Raw genomic sequence first — 23,573 nt, forward strand, 5'->3', positions numbered from 1 at the left:
TCCCACAGTTGGCTGTGGCCAGCACTTTGCCAGCACTTTCATATCCCTCCAGCTTTACTGGGCTGCCATTGTGAGTCTGGGCAGGCATGGCCCCATGTCATGGAGCCAATCTTCTCCAAGCTCCCACGCAGGCGCTGTAACTTAGGGGACCTGCCTCCCAGTAACATCTTGGTGGGGAAGTTACTTCCATTCCCCTGGCTCAGAGCATGGCCACAGGTATTTAACATATCTATGTAACCAGTTAAAGGTTATAGATATGTTAAATGACCACACCAGAGGTTAGCTGCAAAGCTGTTGCTATGCAAAACAGCTCTCAATGACCTTGCTCCATGTGTACCTTCCCCCAACCCACACCTATGCAGGGGAGGGGTGAGGACATCTTAATATTTCCTGCACACCCTGAGTTCTGGGACCCATTCCAAATCCCTATTTGGGGCCCCCCTCTTGGCAGCATCCTGTAACAGGCTGAGGCATCATTGTCCTATGTACAATGTTTCTTGTATCTTGTATCTTCTTCAATAAATGTCTCCATTTTTCATATTACATGACTGGATACCTTCTGGACAGACCTCATATTTGAGGTAACCAAGTGGTAATGTCAGACAGAAAGTGTGATGCATATTGAGGAGTTTAAGGGAGAGATTTGGCATAAGAGTCATAGGGATATTTATTGTAGTGGACACCTTGGGAATGAATGAGATTTACCTAGCAGTGAGGACAGAATGAAAACACAAGAGGGTGTAGCAACAAGATTGAAAAAAAGTCTAATACTTAAAGATACACTTGGAAAAAATGAACAATCAAACCAGCGTGAGAATAAAGAAATGCTTTTATAGTCAAATGAATCAATTTTTTCATTCATGCCATCTGGATTTTGTCAGGAAGTTCTTTTGACTCTACCTTCAAAATATGTCCAGAATCTGACAACTTCTCATCACCTCCACTGCTTTCTTCTCACTTCAATGTACTATTGCAATTCTCTTGATGGTCTCCCTGCTTTCACACTTGCTGCCTAGAGTGTATCCTGGCACAGCAGAAAAAGTGACCCTGTTATGAGGTAAGACAGATATGTCACTCATCTGCTCAAGGCCCTCCAGTTGCTCCTGATTTCAATCACATAAAAGGTGAAAGGCAGCAGAATTTGCCACTCCAAGATAAATCTCTGGCATAAGAATTATTTTGCACCTTGCCCTGGCTGGTGTGGCTTGGTGGATTGAGCACTGGCCTGTGAACCAAAGGGTCACTGGTTCCATGCCCAGTCAGGGCACATGCCTGGGTTGTGGGCCAGGTCCCCAGTGGGGGCCACGTGAGAGGCAGCCACACATTGATGTTTCTCTCCCTCTCTTTCTCCCTCCCTTCCCCTCACTCTAAAAAATAAATTCTTTAAAAAAAGAATTATTTTGCACTGATGGCTTTTTTGGAGCTGATGGTTTTTAAGAAACAGCAGACACAGGAAAAGCTCTGAAACCTCAGAAGTAGTTACCTTTTTGTTAGAGACATTTACATTCATAAGGGAAATCTGCATTGGTAAGAGTATCTCCTTCTAGGTAGCAAGAAGAGGATTACCAAATCTTTTGAAACTGTCATTACTGGAGAAGGGCAGGATTTAGGTCTGCAAAACATCATTTCCTTGTTTGCTGTGATTTTCCTGATAAATTCCTATAACTGCCTCCCTTGCCCCAATCTTCTTTTGTATTTAACTGAAGATGGTATTTAAAGTAATAGGTTGGGTCATTTTGGGTAATTATTCAGTTTTTCTGCATCTCTCTCACGTATAAGGGAGATTTATATGTTATTAAACGTCTGTTTTCCTCATGTTAATCTCCCTTTTATCACAAGAGGGTCTTAGACAAGAACCTAGAAACACAGTGGGAAAATTATTTTTCCTCTTTGACAAAGGCAAAGTATTTAGTCTACAAAGACCTATGTGATCGGACTCCACTGCTCCTTAAGAACCTTATTACTTACTACTTTTCCACTCCCTCACTCAGTTTCACCCACACTAGCCTACTTGCTGTTCTCAGAACATGGCAGGTAGCAGATATGCTTCAGGCTTCCTGGCATGCTCTTCCCCCACAGAACTTACTCCCTCTTCTATCATTGCTTTGGTTCCACCTTCTCAGTGAGGCCAAGTTTTATCACCCCTTTTAATTTTGCATGCTTTCACTCCTGTACTCCTAACCACTGCTACTTACTATGCTCTATTTCCTATATGGCATTTTTCATTTCAAATACTCTTCATAATTTATTTATTTGGATTATTGTTTATTATCTATTCCCCCCTCATTAAAATGTTAGCTCCACATAGGCAGGGACTTATGTGTTTTTGTTCACTGGTGTATTTATTCCCAGCATCTAAAACTGCTAGCACATAAAGGGTACTAAATAAATATTTGCTAAATGAATGAATATATGGGTAGTCCTCATAATAAGATTATAAATGCATCTACCCATTTTTCTTCTAATATCTATCTTTTACATTTAAATCTTTGACCTGAGCCCTGGCTGGTGTGGCTCAGTGGATTGAGCGTGGGCCTGTGAACCAAAGCATCACTGGTTCAATTCCCAGTCAGGACACATGCCTGGGCTGCAGGCCAGGTCCCCAGTAGTGGGGCGTAAGAGGCAACCACACATTGATGTTTCATTCCCTCTCCTTCTCCCTTCTCCTCTCCCTAAAAAAATAAATAAATAAATAAATAAATAAAATCTTTTAAAAAAATCTTTGACCTGGAATTTATCTTGGAGTAAGAAGTATGGTATGAATTCATATTTTTTCCTTTAAATGGCTCTCATGAGAGAGATGCAAATTAAAACCACAATGAGATACCACTTTGCACTGGTCAGAAAGGCCATCACAACCAAATCAACAAACAGCAAGTGCTGGCGAGGTTGTGGAGAAAAGAAAGCCCTAGTACACTGTTGGTGGGGATGCAGCCTGGTGCAGCCACTATGGAAAACAGTATGGAATTTTCTCAGAAAACTAAAAATGGAACTGCCTTTTGACCTGGAAATTCCACCACTGGTACTATACACTAAGAATCCTGAAACACCATTCAAAAGATCCTAAGCACCCCAATGTTCACAGCAGCACAATTTACAATTGTCAAGTACTAAAAGCAACCTAAGTGCCCATCAACAAATGAGTGGATCAAACAACTGTGGTCCATTTACACAATGGAATACTATGCAGCAGAGAGAAAGAATGAGCTCCTATCCTTTACAACAGCATGGATGAAACTGGAGAGCATTATGCTAAGTGAAATAAGTGAGGCAGTGAAAGACAAACACCATATGATCTCACCTTTAACTGGGACCTAATTAACAAAACAAACAAGCAAGCAGAATAGAACCAGAGACATTAGAATTAAGAACAAGCTGACAGTAACCAGAGGGGAGGTGGAAGGGGAGAATGAGGGAAAAGAATTAAGAGTTGTCAAGGACAACCCTTAAGGACAAGGGTTGTCAAGGGTTGTATAAAGGACACATGGACAAAGCCAAAGGGGGATAAGATCAAGGGTGGGAGGTGGGGATGGTTGGGGAGGGGAGAGTGGTGGTAGGAAAATGGAGACAACTGTACTTGAACAACAGTAAAAAATATTAGAAAATGAAAAAATAAATGGCTCTCTAATTGTCTTGACATAATTTATTGAAAAATCCATCATTCCCCACCCTATTCTTTGAAATATTTCTTAAGGCATACTTTGGTTCCTTTTAATCAAGTACTAAGTGTGGTTAATATACATCATCTCCTTCATTATGGAGAAAGATACAGTAGAATTATATCTTCATTCATTCAGCCAGTTCCGATATAGATATCAGAATCATATCTTATTGAAATATTTTTACTCCTTGCTTGTTGTAGCCAAGGCTATCTTCTGGACAGTGGCTACTTAAAAGTGGTTTGGAAAGTCTCCCAATCTTTAATCACATAAAATTCTTTCCTCCCTTCCTGTTTTTTTCCTTCATACCAGATAACAGACATTTTAAGAACATGTTCACAGGATATCTTTCTGTACTTTGGAAAAGAGAAATAACTGGATGTAGACTCACCTTACATCTGCCCTTCATGTAAAAATGCAAGTCTGACAGGAGAGCTTCAGTATACTTATCCAGTGATTTCTAGTTGATGGCTGGAGATTATTTATTAATCATTTAACTGGTTGAAGCCTTTAAAGCTATGTTTTCATTTTGTTTCATTGTTGTTTGTATTGATTTAAAAAGGTGAGCTCTCTGCAGATAACGGGGGATTAAAGACAAAACCACCAGTATTCAACATTTAACTTCCTAGGTGTTCATCTCATAATAACTATCATGGAAGATAAAAAGAATTTGCAAGTCATTTAGCCAACACTTATTTACCACTGATTATATTCCAATGATACCTAGTAGCAAAGCAATATTGCTTGACTCAACCTATCTGTCAGTCACTGAGATGGTATCTGGAGAGAAACAATGTGTTAAGGGAAAATTACGGTAAAGAGAAAATGGGACTTCCAGCTAAGATGGAGGTGTAGGTACACACACTGTACCTCCTCACACAACCCAAACAAGGACAACAACAAATTTAAAAAATAAAAAACAACCAGAACTGACAGAAAATTGAACTGTATGGAAGTCCAACAACCAAAGAGTTAAAGAAGATACATTCATCCAGACCAGTAGGAGGGATGGAGACAGGCTGCCGGGCGGAGAGGACTCTCGGCAAGGCAGTGGCTGGAGGATGGGGCAAGCAAGGTGGCAGCTGGTGGAGCAGGTGGGGCATTGGTTTATGGACTGGGCAGTTCCACATTCTTGTGCAGATAAACCAGGAGGAACAACTGGGGAGCAAGACAGACCATGAAACCCAGGGTCCCAGCGTGTGGAAGTAAAGCCTCAAAGCTTCTGGCTGAAAGCACCCATGGGGGTTGAGGCAGCAGCAGGAGAAACTCGTAGCCTCACAGGAGAGTTCATTGGAGAGACCTACAGGGTCAAGAATCAGCACCAGAAGGGCCCAATTTGATTGTGAGTAGCGGGAGAAGTGACTGAAAACCAGCAGAAAGAGGAGCAAGGGGCACTGTTCCTTCTCTGACCCCTCCCTCACATACAGCATCACAACACAGCAACATGGGTTGCCCCCGCCCTGATGAACACCTAAGGCTCCACTCCTCACTACCTAACAGGAGCGCTGAGGCAAAAAAAAAAAAAAAAAAAGGCTCAAATGAAAGAACAGATCAAAGCTTCAGAAAAAAAATGCAAATAAGCGACAAAGAGATCACCAACCTATCAGATGCACATTTCGAAACACTAGTAATTAGGATGCTCACAGAAATGGTTGAATATGGTCCCAAATTATAGGGAAAAATCAAGGCTATGAAAAGTGAAATAAAGGAAAATATACAGGGAACCAACAGTGACAGGAAGAAAGCTAGGACTCAAATCAATGGTTTGGAGCAGAAGGAAGAAATAAACATTCAACCAGAACAGAATGAAGAAACAAGAATTGAAAAAAATGAGAAGAAGCTTAGGAATCTCTAGGATATCTTCAAATGTTCCAACATCCACATCATAGGAGTGCCAGAAGGAGAAAAGGAAGAGCAAGAAATTGAAAACTTATTTGAAAACATAATGAAGGAGAACTTCCTGTATCTGGCAAAGGAAATAGACTTCCAGGGAGTCCAGGAAGCTCAGAGAGTCCCAAAGAAGCTGGACCCAAGGAGGAACACACCAAGGCACATCATAATTACATTACCCAAGATTAAAGATAAGGAAAGAATTTTCAAAGCAGCAAGAGAAAAGGAGGCAGTTACCTACAAAGAAGTTCCCATAAGACTATCAGCTGATTTTTCAAGAGAAATCTTGCAGGCAAGAAGTGGCTGGAAGGAAGTATTCAAAGTCATGAAAGGCAAGGACCTACATCCAAGATTACTCTATTCAGCAAAGTTATTTATAACAGAAGAGCAGATAAAGTGCTTCCCAGATAAGGTCAAGTTAAAGGAGTTCATCATTGCCAAATCCTTATTATATGAAATATTAAAGGGACTTATGTAAGAAAAAAATAAAAAATATGAACAGTAAAATTGCAATAAACTCACAGTTATTAACAACCAAACCCAAAACAAACAAACAAACAAAAAAACACAACTAGAACAGGAACAGAATCACAGAAATGGAGATCACATGGAGGGTTATCAGTGGGGGAGTGGAGGGGGAGAGAGGGAGAAAAGGTACAGAGAATAAGTAGCATAAATGGTAGGTAGAAAATAGACAGGGGGAGGGCCAGAATAGTATGGGAAATGTAGAATCCAAAGAACTTACCTGTACAACCCATGGACATGAACTAAAGGGGTAGGGGATGAGGATGGGAGAGGGTGTGCAGGGCGGAGGAGAGTAAAGGGGGGGAAATGGGACAACTATAATAGTATAATCAATAAAATATATATTTTTAAAAGAGAAAATGTAATATAAAATAAAAGAAAGAGAGACAGAAAAAAGGTAACTATATTTAATGATAATTCAAAGAAAGAAGAGAAAGAAATAAAGGGAAAAATGTAGACCACAGGTGGCAAACACAAGGCCTATGGCCCAAATCCGGCCCTCCATTTGTTTTATCCAGCCTGCACCTTATTTCTATCTGGCAGCAGCGCGGAGCTCCTTGTTCCCAGTTAAGGAGTAGTTGCATTGATACAGTCCTAAAATTACATTCAGCCCTTTGAAGGCAACTGCGAGGCTGATGTGGCCCCTGGTGAAAATGAATTTGACACCCTTGATCTAGACCATTTGTAGGAAAGAGGATGGGATTCAGCAATTAGTTTTGGGCAGTGTGACACCTGTTTAGTGGACTGCAAGTTGGCCAAAGTCCCTCATTCTCAGCTCAGCCATATCTTCTGTCTCCTGGATTGTATCAGCTATACCCTGCTTCTTGCCTCTCTTTCCCCCAATACAGTCTCTGGACTACAGCCTCCATCATCTCTTTAAGATGAAATCTGGACCTGACCATTGTGTCTCAGTGCGCTGGGCATTATCTGACAAAGCAAAAGGTTATGGGTTTGATTCCAGATCAGGGCACATGCTTCGGTTGTGGGCCATGTCCGCAGTTGGAAGCATGTGAGAAGGAACCGATAGCCATTTCTCTCTCACATAGATGTTTCTCTCCCTCTCTTCCCCTCTCCCTAAAAGTAAATAAATAAAATATGAATGTTTTAATTTTTAAAAAGATTTTATTTACTTATTTTTAGAGAGAGGGGCAGGGAGGGAGGAAGAGTGGGAGAGAAACATCAGTGTGTGGTTGCCTCTTGTGCACTCCCTACTGGGGACCTACTGCCTCCCAAATGTGGCCTGTCTGGGGACCTAACCTACAATTTAAGGCATGTCCCCTGACCAGGAGTAAACTACTGACCTTTTGCTTTGAGGGACGATGCCCAACCAACTGAGCCACACTGGTCAGGGCATTTATTACCACTTTGAAAGCGAAAATTTAGCCCTGATCTCTGAGCATCAGATTTCTCACCCCCTGCATCCCAAACTCTCTTCTCTTCAACCATTTTGGTAAAGGGCCATCACCTACTAATGACTTCCCATTTCCTCAATCCCAACCCTCCCTCCTTTCCTGTCTGATTCATTAGTAAATTCTGTCCATACTACCTGCCATGTACACCCAGCAATTGTTCTTTTCTCCCTATGTCCACTGCCACAACCCTAATTCAAGTCACCATCCTCTCTCCTGATCTATTTGCAGTATGGCACTCGCCAGTGTGGTGCCTGCATTGGGATGGCCCCAGCACTATGGATGGGCATGTGCACTGGTACATGGGGTCATTGTTCATTTATACCTTGGAGAGGAATCCCTTTGAATTTTAGCAGACACTGCTGTGTGTCCCTGCTTCCACACTTAAGCCCTGCAATCTTTTAATGGATTCGAAGACATTCTGTTTACCTTGACTCCCTCACTTTATGACACTTAAATTCCTGTCACTCTGGATCTCTTTCTGCCCCTCAATAGGTGGAGACACTTAACCTTACTTTGTGCTTAGTCCTCTCTTCCTGAAAAGGTCTCCCTTCAGCTTTCCCATAACTGGTTCCTTTTTGCCCTTCAGATCTGATCTCCAAAGTCACCTCTTCAGGTAGACCTTCCTGATGTCTAAATCAAATTTGGTGCCCCAAATGTTGTCCATCAAAGCACCTAGTTAACTTCCCTCCCCAGCACTAATCACAACATGCAGTTGTTTTATTTAATTGGATTTGTTTCTTTTAGTTTTTTAAGAAATTAAAAAATCTTTAATTTCTGTAATCTCTCCTCCAGTAGGATAGGCAGATAAAATACAGAATGCCCAGTTAAATTTGAAGTTCAGATAAACAATAAGGTTTCTTTGTACATGATAGTGGGGCATACCTACACTGAAAAAATTATCTGAACTTTAAAGTAACTTGGTGTCCTGTATTTTTATTTGTTAGATCTGGCAGCTTTACCATGAGGTGTCTTGCCCTTGTCTCACTTGTTCTGGGTTATATTCTCATGGCCTAGCCTAGAGCCTGCCATTTAGGTGTTCAGTTTACCTGCTGCCATTTTTATGTTGTTTTCTTCCCATGTGATATTTATCAGAATTTTACCCATTCACTGAAAATTCTTGTTAAAGATCTTTTGGTAAAATATATTTTATTATCTAAATTTCTTTGTTTTCCATTTCTGCAAAATTGGCATAGGAGTATCCAAATCACGCTAGTTTTGAGAATTAAGTGAGGTATGGGGTGTTTAAGTTTAGCACTGTGCCTGGCTCACTAGAACACGCAATAATTTCAGTTCTTTATTAACTGCGACCGCGAACCATTTCAGCGGAAAGCAAAAACGCGGGTTTGGGGGAGTATGGGTGGGGGCTGGGAAGACGGTTAAAACCTGCGCGGGCCAAAAAACTGCGAGTCCGGAAAAGAGGGTGGAGATAAGAGTGAATGATAGAGAAGATAGCCAATGGAGAGACTGGGAACTCTTCCCCACCCTCCCCCCACACTTCTTGCGTTTCAAATTCTAAGCTCCGTTTTCATCCGGGTCCTTCAGCCTCGTTCCCGGGCAGTATAAAGTTTGCTGTCTCCTTTGTTCGCCCTCGTTGCGCAGTAGTTCCAGCTGGTTCTCTCTTCCGTATTGGGAGCCATTGGCCCTCCCTTGTGCTGAGCAGCTAGGAAACCCCTGCTGGGGAGCTCGTGGGAGCTTGAAACCGTCGTCACCCCTCCGGTAAGTGTATCTTTTCATTAGCATTTTTCCGGCCAATCTTGCCATTTTAGAATTTCGGATTATCTCCCAGGAGATGGGGCTGGCGGGCGCCATTTTAAGAGCCCAAAGGTGCCGACCTATTTAGTTACAATTGAGCGTGTCGGAAGGATACAAATGTTTTGGTCTTTTTGGTTACATCACTCGATAAAGTTTGGCTGTCGCCTGCGGGGATAGTAGCGGAGGTCAGGGATGCAGCCTGGACGAGGACAGAACGCGCCACCGCGTTTCCTGCATTGGGATGGCGCCGGCACTGTGGATGGGCACGTGCACTTGTACACGGGGTCGTTGTTCATTTATGCCTTGGAGAGGAATCCCTTTGAGTTTTAGCAGCCATTGCTACCGGCAAAAGTTACTCCTCTGACCCATGTCGGTTGTTCTGGGCTGAGTCCAAGTGTCGCCATTTTGTGTTTTCCACGTTTTTTTTTTTCTTTTTCAGTTTTTTCAATATTTTTTCAATTTTTTTAAACTTATTTTTAGAGGGAGAGAAGCATCAGTGTGTGGTTGCTTCTCGCATACCTGCAACTGGGGACCTGGTCTGCAACCCAGGCATGTTCCCTGACTGGGAATTGCAACCGGCGATTCTGGTTCGCAGGCCGGCACTCAGTCCACTGAGCCACACCAGCCAGGGTTTCACGCGGTTTTTAAAGATGGTTTTTAATTGGGTTCTGCTGCAGTCATGGGATGTTAAGCAACACATGGTTTTCACGTTCCGTTATTTAATATGAAATAATTTTTGGCAAAGTTATTGTGACCTTTTTGGCCGGCCAAGGGCTGGATTAAAAGGAAGGACAGAACTTGCCTCAAACTTTAAATTTCTAAATAAATTTACTGTGGACTCCTAATGAGAAAATACAAAGTTCTTGGAACAGGGCTTGGTGTTAAGGACCTGCATCTGGTCTGTGACCTTGAGTGAGTCAGTCTTTAGGGTAATTAGGATATAATTGTATCTTTAAAAGACTGGAAATCTGGGATTAAAACGAAAACTTTTTAAAATACTGAGTAGCCAATACTTGACTAAAACTGCAAGGTAGATTAAGGGTAAAGGCAAAAATTAAGTTGGTCCTGTAACCAGTGTAATGGAAACTATTACGGCTTAACTAATTAATTTGGGTTTCCTGCTGATGCTTAGGAAATACTGCTTTTGGTGTCTTTAGTTATTAAGGAGTAGTGGTTTCAGTAAAAGAAAAATAGACCCCAGTAAAAACATGTGTCCGATAAACCTAAGGAACTTTTCTCGGTAAGATAATACTATACTCTTTTTCAGTAGACGCTCATCAGGGGGTAAAATGGTTGAAGCTGATCGCCCAGGAAAGCTCTTCATTGGTGGCCTCAATACAGAAACAAATGAGAAAGCCCTTGAAGCAGTATTTGGCAAATATGGACGAATAGTGGAAGGTGAGTTTATCTGAAAGTATTTGCTGGGCTATTTTGTAATTAAAGAGAGAAGCTATGATGAATTTAATTGCAATGATCATCTGAAATGATAATTTTGTCCTCTAAGAAGTTCTGAGCTTTGTTTTTTAGAGATTCATTTTTCTCAATTCATTCTTATTAGAATAACACTTTTTTACCCCTGAAAATAACTTTTTTAGTACTTTTGATGAAAGATCGTGAGACCAACAAATCAAGAGGATTTGCTTTTGTCACCTTTGAAAGCCCAGCAGATGCTAAGGATGCAGCCAGAGACATGAATGGAAAGGTGAGATTGCACACTGATAGTGTTTCCTAGTGCATAAAATAGCACAGCATTAACCAAGTCTAGCCTAGGGCAGCTCTTGAATTTTGTTTTTGAGTGTACTTTTCCAGGAGCCTGTGATCTTAGCCCTTTGTAATTTTATAATCAGATTTACAGATTTCACTGTAAGGAGTTGAGAATATTGTGTTTACTTTATTTGGGATTTGTAAACTGATTTAGTAACTTGGCTTTTATTTTGGGTTATTAGTTTTGATAAGTTGATAGCTGGCCTTGTTTAAAATATTACCTACTAGTAATGCAGTGGATCTACCATATTTGCTTCAAACCATCAGTAGCATGCTTAAAGACTAGTAGGCATTTTAAGTAGGTGAAAAAGGAGTACTTTATTTTGTTTTTCTTAGACTAATTAGTACAATTTATCTGTAATTACATTTTGGACGGCATCAGTGTTATGGTGCACAGTGGATTTGCCAGTTCTTTCTAAACATTGATGTAATTAACCACTTTGATATCATTTAGTCCTTAGATGGAAAAGCCATCAAGGTAGAACAAGCCACTAAACCATCATTTGAAAGTGGTAGGCGTGGACCACCTCCACCTCCAAGAAGCAGAGGCCCTCCAAGAGGCCTTAGAGGTGGAAGAGGAGGAAGTGGAGGAACCAGGGGACCTCCCTCACGTGGAGGACACATGGGTAATGACTTGGGCCTATCTCAGACTTGGTATATAACTTAGGAACTGCAAACCTACACCATGTGTGCTTTGGTTAAGTCTTAGTGAGATGGGCCAGCTTTGGCAGTTGAGAACACATGCTCATCTACTAAAGTGATAATGACCTGAAAGCAATGGTGTTTTTTAAATGATGGAAAATATACTATTTATCCAGGTAGTTTTACTCTATTGGAAAAAAAGCATTTGCAGAAACATTTTCATAGGCATAGGAGTTTGGACACATTAAAATTTCATAGATGTTTGGCATATTAAAATTAAGGCTACCCTTTAGTTTTATTTTACTAGTCTGTGTAGACTTCATTCTTAATCCTGTAAAAATGAAAATTAAAGCAAGATTTCTCAACTAAGCAAATATGATCTAGCAAAGATCTTTTTACTTAAAAGTAATGACACATTTTTCTGTTGTAGATGATGGTGGCTATTCCATGAATTTCAACATGAGTTCTTCCAGGGGACCACTTCCAGTAAAAAGAGGACCACCCCCAAGAAGTGGGGGTCCTCCTCCTAAGAGATCTGCTCCTTCAGGACCAGTTCGCAGCAGCAGTGGAATGGGAGGAAGAGGTAAATGTTCCATTAACAATATGTCCTGTCACCATAACGCAAAAGGCTTAGAGAACAAAATATCTTGATTTACTTCTGTCATATGTCAATCACTAGTTTTCATTGCCTTGGGTGTACATTCATGTTTTAATTTTTCTTTGGGTATATTTTAATGATGATTGTTTTTCCTTAAGCTCCTGTATCACGTGGAAGAGATAGTTATGGAGGCCCGCCTCGAAGGGAACCTCTGCCTTCTCGTAGAGATGTTTATTTGTCCCCAAGAGATGATGGATATTCTACTAAAGACAGGTAACAGAAAAATGTAGTAGCTTTGTCTCATTAACAATTAGCGTTGAAGGGAGGAGGAGCTCACTAAAAGCATAAACCAAGTTATTTTTATTTTTGTAGCTATTCAAGCAGAGATTACCCAAGTTCTCGTGATACAAGAGATTATGCACCACCACCACGAGATTATACTTATCGTGATTATGGTCATTCCAGTTCACGCGATGACTATCCATCAAGAGGGTATAGGTAAATAACTTGCCCTTGTGGTTTTGCTGTGAAATTTGATATTCTGGGGCTTACAGGTTTTTCTCTTTAATTTAGTGATAGAGATGGCTATGGTCGTGATCGTGACTATTCAGATCATCCAAGTGGTGGTTCCTACAGGGATTCATATGACAGTTATGGTAAGATACTGGTTTAGTGTCTTTGAATATCACCAGCTTGAGTTTTTAGGTTCATGAGCCAGTTTACTAGGCTGTGTGGTGCTTGCTTTTAAAGGGATGTTTGCTTGCTTTTAAGGGGATAACTATAAGCTGGGCTTTTCCTAGTTTTGTGAGGGGCTTTTGTTTTTTCTAATTTTTTTTGAGGCTGTTTGCTTGCTTTGGAGGGGATTTTGCTTGCTTAAATTGGCAGCCTTATGTGTTTTCCCCCAACAGTGAAAGTACAATTTAAAAATTTTATTAACAACATCAAATGTTTACCATTCCAATATGAAGGAAAGTCTACAGTTCAAAATTGCAACTTATCACTGGAAAGTGGCTGAGTGTCTACTATAAAATAACAAGCTGTCTGGAATATCCTCTTGAAATACACACCGTCTTCAGTCTTTTCAAACAAACATTAAAACCCATCCATTTCCATATCTCAGCAAATGAGCAAATCCCTGTTAATGGCCAGCAATGGCAGAGTTTAAAACCTCCCAGTTGAGAAAGTAAACGTTTAATACAGAAATTCTGTAAATTCAGATTTAAATGTTGTATATATACAATTTATAGTGTTGCCATATTACCTGACCATTGACCCTGCAGGTAACTCACGTAGTGCTCCACCTACACGAGGGCCCCCGCCATCTTATGGTGGAAGCAGTCGCTATGATGATTACAGCAGCTCACGTGACGGATATGGTGGAAGTCGAGACAGTTACTCAAGCAGCCGAAGTGATCTCTACTCAAGTGGTCGTGATCGGGTTGGCAGACAAGAAAGAGGGCTTCCCCCTTCTATGGAAAGGGGGTACCCTCCTCCACGTGATTCCTACAGCAGTTCAAGCCGCGGAGCACCAAGGGGTGGTGGCCGTGGAGGAAGCCGATCTGATAGAGGGGGAGGCAGAAGCAGATATTAAAAACAAAACTTTGGACCAAAATCCCTGTTCAAAGAAACAAACAAAAAGTGGAACCTATTCTGTCATAACTACCCAAGGACTACTAAAAGAAAAAAAATTGTGTTACCTTTTTTAAATTTCCTGTTAAGTTCCCCTTCATAATTTTTATGTTCTTGTGAGGAGAAAAGTAAAACATGTTTAATCTTAAGGCATTGCTTTCTTACAAGCAAATGTTAAATGTGTTAAGGCTTGACTTGTGTACTAGTGTTGTAATTTTCCAAGTAAAAGTGTCCCTAAAGGGCCACTTTCTAATTTTTTCCCAGTAAATGAGGCAAGCAATTCTAAGATTTTCTACAAACATCTAGCCATCTAAAATGGAAAGATGAATCCCTCAGCCTATACAAACAAGCTAGCTATTAGAGGGTGGTCGGGGTATGCTACTCTTAGGATATCATACTGTCATCAAACTAAAATCTCAAATGTTCTCAGTATGAAAAACCTGAGATCAGATGCTTATGTAAAGAAAGTGCTATTCACCCAGTAAACCCAAAACAAATGGATAGTGCTGGCCATATTTTGCCTTTCTGACATTTCCTTGGGAATCTACAAGAACCTCACCTCCCCTTTCCCCCTCCCCCAATAAGACCATTTAAGTGTGTGTTAAGCAACTACAGAATACTAAATAAAAAGTTTGGCCAAAACCAACCATGAAGCTGCAAACGGTGCTTGCTCTTACTGTTTCAAATTTTTGCAACTCTGTAGTGTCTCACTTTTAAGGAACAGCTTGATTGCAAAGGAGAAAATAGATAAGCAATGAAGTTATCTCCAACTTCTCAAAGGCTTATGACTTCTAAAAAGTGAATCTATCAGCATTCCACATCAGATTTAAAGCATCAAATGCCTGTGAAACAGCAAAGATGGTAAGCAAAGCAAACTAGTTTTTCCGTCTAAGTCGAAATTGAACACTTCCTCATAGTACAGTGAAACATACTGTACCTCATGGCAGTGGAAATGCTTTCTAGATTAAAAAAAAAACTTTTGGAAAAGCAAAGTGTTCTGTAGCACATTAGAAGTCTTCCAAATTCAACTCTTGGATTTCTTTTTTAAAAAAGCATGTATGACACTTAAAGGCCTTAATGCAACTGTTTACCAATAGCCACCTGGGGCTTGGGAGGGGGGTAACTCTAAGTATTTTTGATGAAGACCTTTAAACATGCTTCATATATTTTAACATTTTTCAAATTAGACTTTTAGTCAATATAGGAAATGGCTTGACTTTGGGGTCCTCCTCTTTCTACCCCTGTAAGCCATTGTAAACTTGACATTTAGTTGGATGCCTGACTTGTTTTTAGTTCTGTGAAACTACACTGTATGGAGAAAATCTATTGCAAGTGGTCTTTAAAAAGCAAAACCTGAGGCAACATGACCCAGGTCCAGCCATGGAGTTGAAAAAGATGCTCTTGAATATAGTAAACTTGAAGACCTCCAACTAAAAATCCTTGTACTGCACTTATCCTTCAAATAAGTTTTGTCCGTTCAACTTATGGATTTAACATGGCAGTGCACCATTGGAACAGAATGAGAATCCATAAGCCATGCAACTTAACCATTTAAGACATTCCAGTCCATCCCAAGCCAGTGACTCTTCCACCAATTAAGAGAAGTAGTAGAACATGAAATACGTTAAGCTGCAAGTCTGAACTTGCCTTTTCTTTCTGGCAAAGGGGGCAGTAAGTTATAGGCAAGTTTTGAAGAATTTCCTTAAGAAAGATAACTAGTTATGTATTTAATTTTTACAGGTTGAGGATTATGGTCACAGAATGCTGATTTATTCACACTAGATAAACCTGGCAGCAAGAGAAATCAAATACTAAGGTAAGTTTTGAAAGCAGAGGCCTTTATAGCTTTAAGTACTATAGTTTTGCCACTTTGCATGACTGGAATATTAGCAAGTTGTAAAAGGAATAATCTTTTGCGGATTAGGAGAATCAAGTAACGTGCTACTCCTTGCATATTAAACATTGATTTGAATGTAGGATTAAGTTATTTTTTTAAACACAGGTATATTTTCATTATGGTTCAGTCATGCATGACTGCACTATTTTTGAATGTATAAAATCTGCTAGTACTATCTGCATAAGCAGTTGTTGAGTAAAGATAACACACTTTATGTTTTGGCACATGAACAAAATTTCCTTGTACAAGGTTCAGACTTGCTCCTGAGTATTTTGTAAAAAACACCCTTTTTATTATCAGTGCCTGATGGTCTGCAGAGCCACAGTACAGTCTATTAAAGGCAGACTGGATGCAGCTGCTACTGAGCTCCCCGTTTTTGAGAAACAATTCTATTGGTGTAATGATAACATAGTCTTGATATTACCAAAGTGATGCTTACCGGAATTTTACTGGGTATTTATGGTTACTGTTGAGAGCTTAACAATTTAAAGTAAGTGCATTATTGTTAATTATTTAAAGAATAGGTAAGGGGGTAGTAATTTTCACCTTAAAACATGTCCTGATGTGATCACATGCTTTTCATTTTACAGAGTTGTTGAAGCAGAAGAATGCTGATTGTGGATAAGGCACAACAGTTGCATAAGCAGTGCTCATCATAATTGGTTTGGTGCAGGCAATAGATTTTTTTTTTTGCCTTCAAGGGTTCTTGTGGGTCTGAGGAAGGCATCAGTGTTGGTTAGCACTCTTAACTAGGGAGTGGTAGTTACTTAAAATAAGTAATGATTGACCAGGTGGAGAAAGGGGAACAATTAAGGAAATTAGTGAGTGGAGGTAGTGAGGAAGTTCTTATGGTTCTTTATGTAGATTTTATAGCTTTGGCTTTCATTTTGTTTAGCTAAAGTCATAGGAACAACTCTAATTTAGAACTTCCTAATTATCAATGTCAGAAAGTTAATTAGAAAAATGAAAGGCATACATGGTACCTCTATCCAGTAAAGTGTCTGATTTTCAGCAAGTGAAACACTTCCTGTTTATCCAGAAGTGGGACTTAGTCATAAAACAAAACTAAAGGGAATAGTCAATCTAGAAACTTCAGTAACTGGAATCATGGCTAAAATGATTGAAAGTATATTTAAAAACTTGAAACAAAATTGGGTCATTTGGCTTTTGTTTAAACTATTGATTTTGTAAGCCTACTTTACCCCTACCTCCTGTCTTGGAAACAAATTGAGATAAAACATCATGTTGGAGATTAGAGCCAATAGTATAAAAGCTACTGTTCAGAGGAAACCGATTTGAATTGTTGGGTTAGAAGAACCAAGTCAACTTGAGAATTTTTGCATGGCAAAATGGAAGTACTATCATGTCCAACATTTGCAATTGTAGAGAATAATCCAAAAAAAAAGTAACCCTCATTTGACACTCTTAGTCACAGACTATGAGGGTATTGACCAAATTTAAATTGCTCTTGCACTTACATAACTGTCTTCTTCAATCCTATAATCTAAATTACTTGGGTTTATGCTTTTGGCTCCTGAGGTTTTATTTAGATACCTTGATGATAGTGTAGAACATTGAGCATAGTAAATATGAATTGTTAAATTCCAATTAAGAAGTTTGCTTAAATGACCAGACAGCTGTTTGGCAAATAGTTTACTGACCCAGCAGACTTAATTCCATTCTCATTGGAAAAGAATTGGTCTTGATTCTTCTGGCTTTATACTGGTTGTAAAAGAAACAGAATGATAGTGTGTTCCTTGTTTAGTTGAATATAAAACGTAGGTATTATAGATCACTTTCCTCTTTTTGGAATGTTTTGTATTTGAAACTTAATAAAACTTAATATGCATTTTTGTGGCCCCGGTTCTTTACTTTTTTGCAGTAAGGACTTTATTTAGGCTTAAGTATGACATTAACGTGTCCCCTTCCCCCCTAGCTAGTTCTCATTCCCTGTTGAACTTGTACTTTTTAGGGAACATAGTAACTTAAGGTACACTCTTGCTTTATTTGGGCAGTCAGCTTCAAGTAGGCATCAAGGTAATTTGGATGATTTCATTTAATCCTTACCCTGAAATGAAATGGTAGCAGTAACTACAAAATCTAAGAGCTAAAATAACATAGATGTACTGTAGTGCTTTTAAACTTGCTTGCATTGTTGGTCAGGTAACTCAGTTTGGCAGTGAATCCCACTTTGGACAAAGTCCTTCAGCATTGCTGTTAAACCAGTACATGATTACTGTGTTTCTGTAACAGCAACACAGTTGCTTTTTGGCTCTATCTGCTGTTCTATATAACATCTGACTGCTGATGTTTAATGCCAAAACTGTTAAGTAATATTTGTCTTTATTCGAGGGAAAACCATGGATTAAGGGTATGTATCCCTGTTCCCAAGATCTGCAGAGCATTAGAAGAGGCAACACAGAAATGGCATGATTGGCTACCAAATCCAATTAGGGTAAGGTGAGCTAGCTAAGACTGAGTTGGAGGATTGTGATTGGTGTAATGTTAGATTTCGTTGACAGGTGATTCCTGTGTATGTAGGCTGACTTGGGCTTAGACTTGTAACATGGGCCAGGCCACTGGGGCAGCTTCCATTTTGTGGTTCTAATATACATAAACTTGACTGACACACAAATTTGGGTTTTGCAGTTGAGCAGAACTTAACCACATGGAAAGGGAATATTAGAGCTGAATATAAAAATGGCAGAAAAAGCCCCCAAGTATTGTTACTCTCTGAATAATCTCAACCCAAAACCAGTTCCAGAAAACTTTTCATCCCAGTCAATAGCTCATCTCCCACCCCCCAGAAAAGCAACAGCCTGATTTCTATCATGATTTTTGCATATTTAACTCCATATAAATGAAATCCTACATGAATGTGCTTTTTATGACTAGCTGCTTTCTATGTGTTTTTTGAGATTATGTAGTATGTTCATATTTTTGTTAACAGTACAATTCCAGTGTATACTTCATGGTGTATAGTTTATCCATTATCCATTCTATTGATGGACACTGGGGCTGTTGAGACTAAAATGTTTCTATGAATATTCTTGTACAAGTATTGGACATGTTTTTGTTCTTTTGGATCAATATCTTGGAGTGGAATTGTAGTGTTAATAGGGTAGATGATGTAATGTATGACAAACTGCCAAATAGTTTCCCCAAAGTAATTGTACCATTTAATGTTTTAATGCCAATTTATGAGAGTTCTGGTTGCTTTCCAACATTGTTGCTGTTCTATTTTAACCACTTTAGTGGATGGGTGGAGTGGAATCACTTGGTGATTTTTTTTTCTTTTTAAAACTTTATTGAGTTTGGAGGAAGGAAGAGAGAAACATACCTTTGCTGTTTCACTTATTTATGCATTCATTGCTTGATTTTTATATGTGCCCCAACCAGGGAGTGAACCCACAATCTTGGTGTATCAGGATGATGGTCTAATCAACTGAGCTACCTGGCCAGGGCTTTTTTTTTTTTAGTTAGTAAACAATATTTCAGGTATACAATATAGTGTTCCAGTATTTATATAGCTTAGGATGTGATCACCAAGTCTAGTAACCACCTGTCATGCAAACTTAACCACAGTACTGATTATATTCCCCCTTCATATTTGTTCATCCATTCTTCCCCTCTGCCTAACCACCTGATTGATTTTTTTCTTTTGTTTAGGGTTTTTAAAATATTTTGTTTTAACTTTTAGAAAGGGAGAGAAAAATCGGTGTGCAAGAGGTACATGGATCAGTTGCCTCTCACATGCCCCCAACTGGGGACCCGGCCACCAACCCAGGCATGTGCCCCAACAGGGAATTGAACCGGTGATCCTTTGGTCCACAGGCCAACACCCAGTCTACTGAACCACAGCAGCCTGGGCTGTTCAGGTGTTTTTAAAGATTTTTTATTTATTGTTAGATTGGAAGGGAAGGAGAGAAACATTGGATGTGTGAGAGAGAAATCGATGGGGTTGTCTCATATACATCCCTATCCAGGGACCCGGCCTGCAACCCAGCCATTTGCCCCACAACTGGGAATGGAACCAGCAACCCTTTGGTTCACAGGCTGGTGCTGAATTCACTGAGCCACACCAACCAGGGCCCTCTTTTGTTTAGTTTTTTTTTTTTTTTTTTTTTTTACTTTGTACGTAAAGTGAAACCATAAGGTATTTGTCCTTCCATTGTAATTTTAATTTGCATTTTACTGATGACTAATGATGTTGAGTACTTTAAAAAACTTTGGGATGACTTTAAATTAAATTGCAAAATTAGCATAGAGTTCTTATTTTTTCACCCAGTTTGCCCAGATTTTTAAAAAAAAATTTATTAAAGATTTCCTTTTGAGAGGAGAAGGGAAGAAGAAAGAGGGAGAGAAAAATCAGTGTGGTTGCCTCTCACACACCCCCTACTGGGGAGCTGGCCTGCAACCCAGGCATGTGCCTTGACTGGGAATTGAACTGGTGACCCTTTGGTTTGCAGGCGGACACTCAGTTCCCTGAGTCACCAGTCAGGGCTCACCTAGATTTTAATCTTATATAAATATGGTGTGTTTGTCAAAACTAAGAGATTAACACTGGTATAGTCCAGATGGTTCAAATTGCACAATTTGTCCACTACTGTTCTCTTTCTGTTCCAGGATCCAATCCAGAATGTCACATTGCATTTCATAGTGGACAGTTTCTCATGTTGTTATAGCCATCTGCTTATCTTCACAAACTGTCCAAGTCTTGTATCCATTTCAAAAATTGTCTTTTCTTTAAAGATTTTATTTTTAGAAAGAGGGCAAGGGGGGTAGAAAGGGAAGGGAAACATCAGTTAGCTACCTCTCTGCAACCTAGGCATGTGTGCTGACCAGGAATCAAACTGGTGACTTTTCACTTTGCAGGACAGTGCCCAATTATCTGAGCCACACCAGTTAGGGCTCGATCGTCTTAAATATTACAAGTATGTATTTTGGATAAAAGCTCTTTTGTCAGATATGTGTATTGTGAATATTTTTTAGTCTTTTTTTTTTTTTTAACCTTAGAACAGCAGTAAATACTGTCAATTTCTGTGGGTCAGGAATTCAGAGTCAACCTGGCTGGGCAGTTCTGCTTCAAGTGTTCTGATTACTTTTCTTGAGCAATTGAAGTGTAACTCATCAAAAATTGTATGGTTATTTCTTCTAGTGACCTGTGGAAACTTCCTACTTGGAGGTCATTATGCTTTTTTTCTATCTTCTACAAATCTGATGGCATTTTATTGAAGTTATTGATGTGACATTAGTTAATACAACCATACAGGTTTCAGGCAAACAACTCAATAAAATACCTGAATACCGCATTGTGTGCTTAACCACCCAAAGTCAAGTCTCCTTCCATCCCCATTTATCTCCCCTTTGCCCACTTTTACCTCCCTCAACTCCCTGTGCCTCTGGCTATCACCAAACTTGACCCTCTTTCTGTGTCTAAAACTATAGTACAAGGTCATTGTAATCAAAACAGCCTGGGACTGGCATAAAACACATTGCAGATAAACAACAGAGCCTAGAAAAAAACCCATACCTTTATGGTACAAACATTTGACAAAGGAGATGAGCATACAGTGGAGTAAAGACAAGTCTTCAGCAAATGGTGTAGGGAAAATTGGACACATTAAAAAAGTGAAACGACCAACTACACAAGAATAAACTAAAAATGGAACAAAGGCTTAAATGTAAATCATGAAACCATAAAAATTCTAGAAAATGGTAAAATCTCATCTCTGGTAGCAGTAGTTTTACCAATAAAGGAAAAAAGTGACACTTAAACTGAAAAGCTTTTGTGCGGCAAAAGAAACCAAAGTGAAAAGGCAACCCACCATATGGGAGAATATACTGCCCAATGGTACATGTGCTAAGGAGTTAATTTCCAAAGTATGTAGTTTCTACACAACACCAAGAAGACAGACAACCCAGTTAAATGGGTAAAGGACCTGAAGAGATTTCTCCAAAGGACATACGGATGGCCAATAAGATACATGACAAGATGCTCAATGTCACTAATCAGAGATGCAAATTAAAACCACAATGAGATATCACCTTATCTATTTTATATTGGTTTTTAATGGTAAGATAGGATTTGAAACTTTTAAATAATGTATATCCATTTATTTTGGCATCTGTTGACTACTCACCGTCTGATCTGTTTCTTTGTAAGAATCACATAGAACTAGGTACATTACTTTCTTAATATTCTACTTTATCTTTACTGTAGCTTTATAGTAAGTTCTGTATAGATACTAGTTAAGTTTTCTTCCTGCAGAGTGTTTTTCCCCTCTTGATGTTAGTGCTGTTTTTTTTTCCTCTACTTCAAACTCCATCTTCCATGTTAGAAACTTTCCTAAAATGAATGGAAATTTTTTGTTTTGTGCTCATGACTATAAGAGTAGGAGATTAAAATGTAAATTCTGTGAGGGCTTTTTGCCTTTGAGCTTAACTGTGGGGGTTTTTTGGGAAACCCCTGCCCTTAGGTTTTTCCTCTTGGGTTAGTAAGATCTCTCAAGGAAATCTTGGCCAAATTCCTGCCTTGAGGGTCTAGGTTGTTTTTACTCAGGAGTAAAAACTTACACTGAGCTAGGTCTAGCTCAGGATGGAGGTTTGGGGTTTTAGTGTGTTTGGTAGGAAATCACATGGCCTGTATGCCTGCACATGTAATATGTTCCCCACTCCAGCAGCTCGTGCTGACTGGGAACTGCTGTCATGGTGTTAAGGTAGAGGATGATCTCAGCAATGTGGGGGCAGGGGGGAAAAAGTACAATTAGAAATGTTTCTAATGGTGCCTGCCCCTCTCCTCTGAACTTTACCCCTGCCCCAGACACATCTCTCTAGGTGATACAGACTGAGTTCAAATTTCAGCTCCAGTTTTACCAGGTGTGTAACTTTAGGCAAGTTTACTTAACCTATCTATACTTGTTTTCTCATCTGTGAAATGGGGAGGATAATATATAATAGCATTGTGGCTGAGAAGATTGAGTTAATAGTGCCTGTCACATGGTTAAATGCTGCCTAAGTAGTAGATTTCATCATCTGCCAATTTCTTGTGTGTCATCTTCAGGGCTGGAATTGGGGAAGGAGCCTGCACCTTATGTGAGATCAGCATTTTGTCAAGGACTAAAAGTCCCTACTGCAAGCCAAGGTTTTTCCTTTTCTCCTGAGTCATATTCCTCAAATTTTTTGATACACTATTGTGATCAGTCCACTCAGGGCTTTTCTCATTTTATTTTCACTTTCTGTTTACATTCCCCTACTCCCCAGTAATAACTGTTCTAATGCTTTAAATTTATTTCAGTTTGTTTTTATTGATTGCATAATGATACATTATATGTATTTTAAGTTTACATTTAAGTAAATGGTACTGTTGTATTGTTTTTTCTAACATCATGTTTTGAAGATTTACCCATATTGCAAAATATACACCTAGTTGATTCTAACTATGCCATAGTATTCAATAGTGTGCATCCTCCATTATTTGCCCATCTACTCTGCCAGTTGGTATGTAAGCTATTTTTCCTGTGTTGTAAATTACTTGGGCTCCTGGAGTATGGTGAGATTTGACCCTAGTTGTGGGTCTAGTGGCATTTTAAGGTGTTTGTGGTAGATCTTAAGAATAGCATCCACGTTCAAGGATTCTGCCCCAGGGGAGGTTATCCCAAGATTTTTAAAAATTTTCTTACAATGAAGAAGCAGCAGAAAGGCTGAACAGACCAATAACAGCTGATGAAATTGAAGCAGTAATCAAAACACTCCTGACACACAAAAGCCCTGGACCAGACCATTTCACAGGAGAATTTTACAAA

The 23,573-nt window shown here is 39.5% G+C and overlaps 1 protein-coding gene and 1 non-coding gene across 4 annotated transcripts; both read left to right on the forward strand.

Moving 5' to 3' along the window:
• The first annotated feature begins 9,026 nt into the window (after positions 1-9,026).
• RBMX (RNA binding motif protein X-linked) lies at positions 9,027-17,617 on the forward strand. Of its 3 annotated transcripts, none has more exons than XM_045839385.1 (11): positions 9,027-9,202; positions 10,506-10,636; positions 10,834-10,940; positions 11,457-11,628; positions 12,075-12,227; positions 12,401-12,515; positions 12,597-12,740; positions 12,816-12,898; positions 13,523-14,732; positions 15,612-15,687; positions 16,359-17,617. In XM_045839385.1, exons 2-9 carry the CDS (start codon positions 10,528-10,530, stop codon positions 13,831-13,833), a joined length of 1,194 nt encoding a protein of 397 aa, XP_045695341.1. In that variant the 5' UTR covers positions 9,027-9,202; positions 10,506-10,527; the 3' UTR covers positions 13,834-14,732; positions 15,612-15,687; positions 16,359-17,617. The 3 variants fall into 3 exon arrangements, with proteins under 3 accessions (XP_045695341.1, XP_045695340.1, XP_045695342.1); XM_045839384.1 differs by having other exon boundaries at positions 10,509-10,636; XM_045839386.1 differs by having other exon boundaries at positions 9,029-9,202; positions 10,509-10,636; positions 12,615-12,740.
• LOC123819156 lies at positions 10,688-10,755 on the forward strand. The gene has a single exon (XR_006785794.1). It is a non-coding gene; the product is annotated as a small nucleolar RNA SNORD61 (small nucleolar RNA).
• Positions 17,618-23,573: the final 5,956 nt, after the last annotated feature.

Source organism: Phyllostomus hastatus, unplaced genomic scaffold, assembly GCF_019186645.2.
Source record: "Phyllostomus hastatus isolate PE091 unplaced genomic scaffold, TTU_PhHast_1.1 phas_contig_30, whole genome shotgun sequence".
Classification (NCBI taxonomy): domain Eukaryota; kingdom Metazoa; phylum Chordata; class Mammalia; order Chiroptera; family Phyllostomidae; genus Phyllostomus; species Phyllostomus hastatus.

What these genes read in the sequence shown, in the direction of transcription:
- RBMX (XM_045839385.1), top strand. Translation starts at nt 10,528, where the DNA reads ATGGTTGAAGCTGATCGCCCAGGAAAGCTCTTCATTGGTGGCCTCAAT. An exon ending in TATCCATCAAGAGGGTATAG is followed by an intron (nt 12,741 to 12,815) that starts GTAAATAACTTG and finishes TCTTTAATTTAG; the next exon opens with TGATAGAGATGGCTATGGTC. An exon ending in GGATTCATATGACAGTTATG is followed by an intron (nt 12,899 to 13,522) that starts GTAAGATACTGG and finishes TTGACCCTGCAG; the next exon opens with GTAACTCACGTAGTGCTCCA.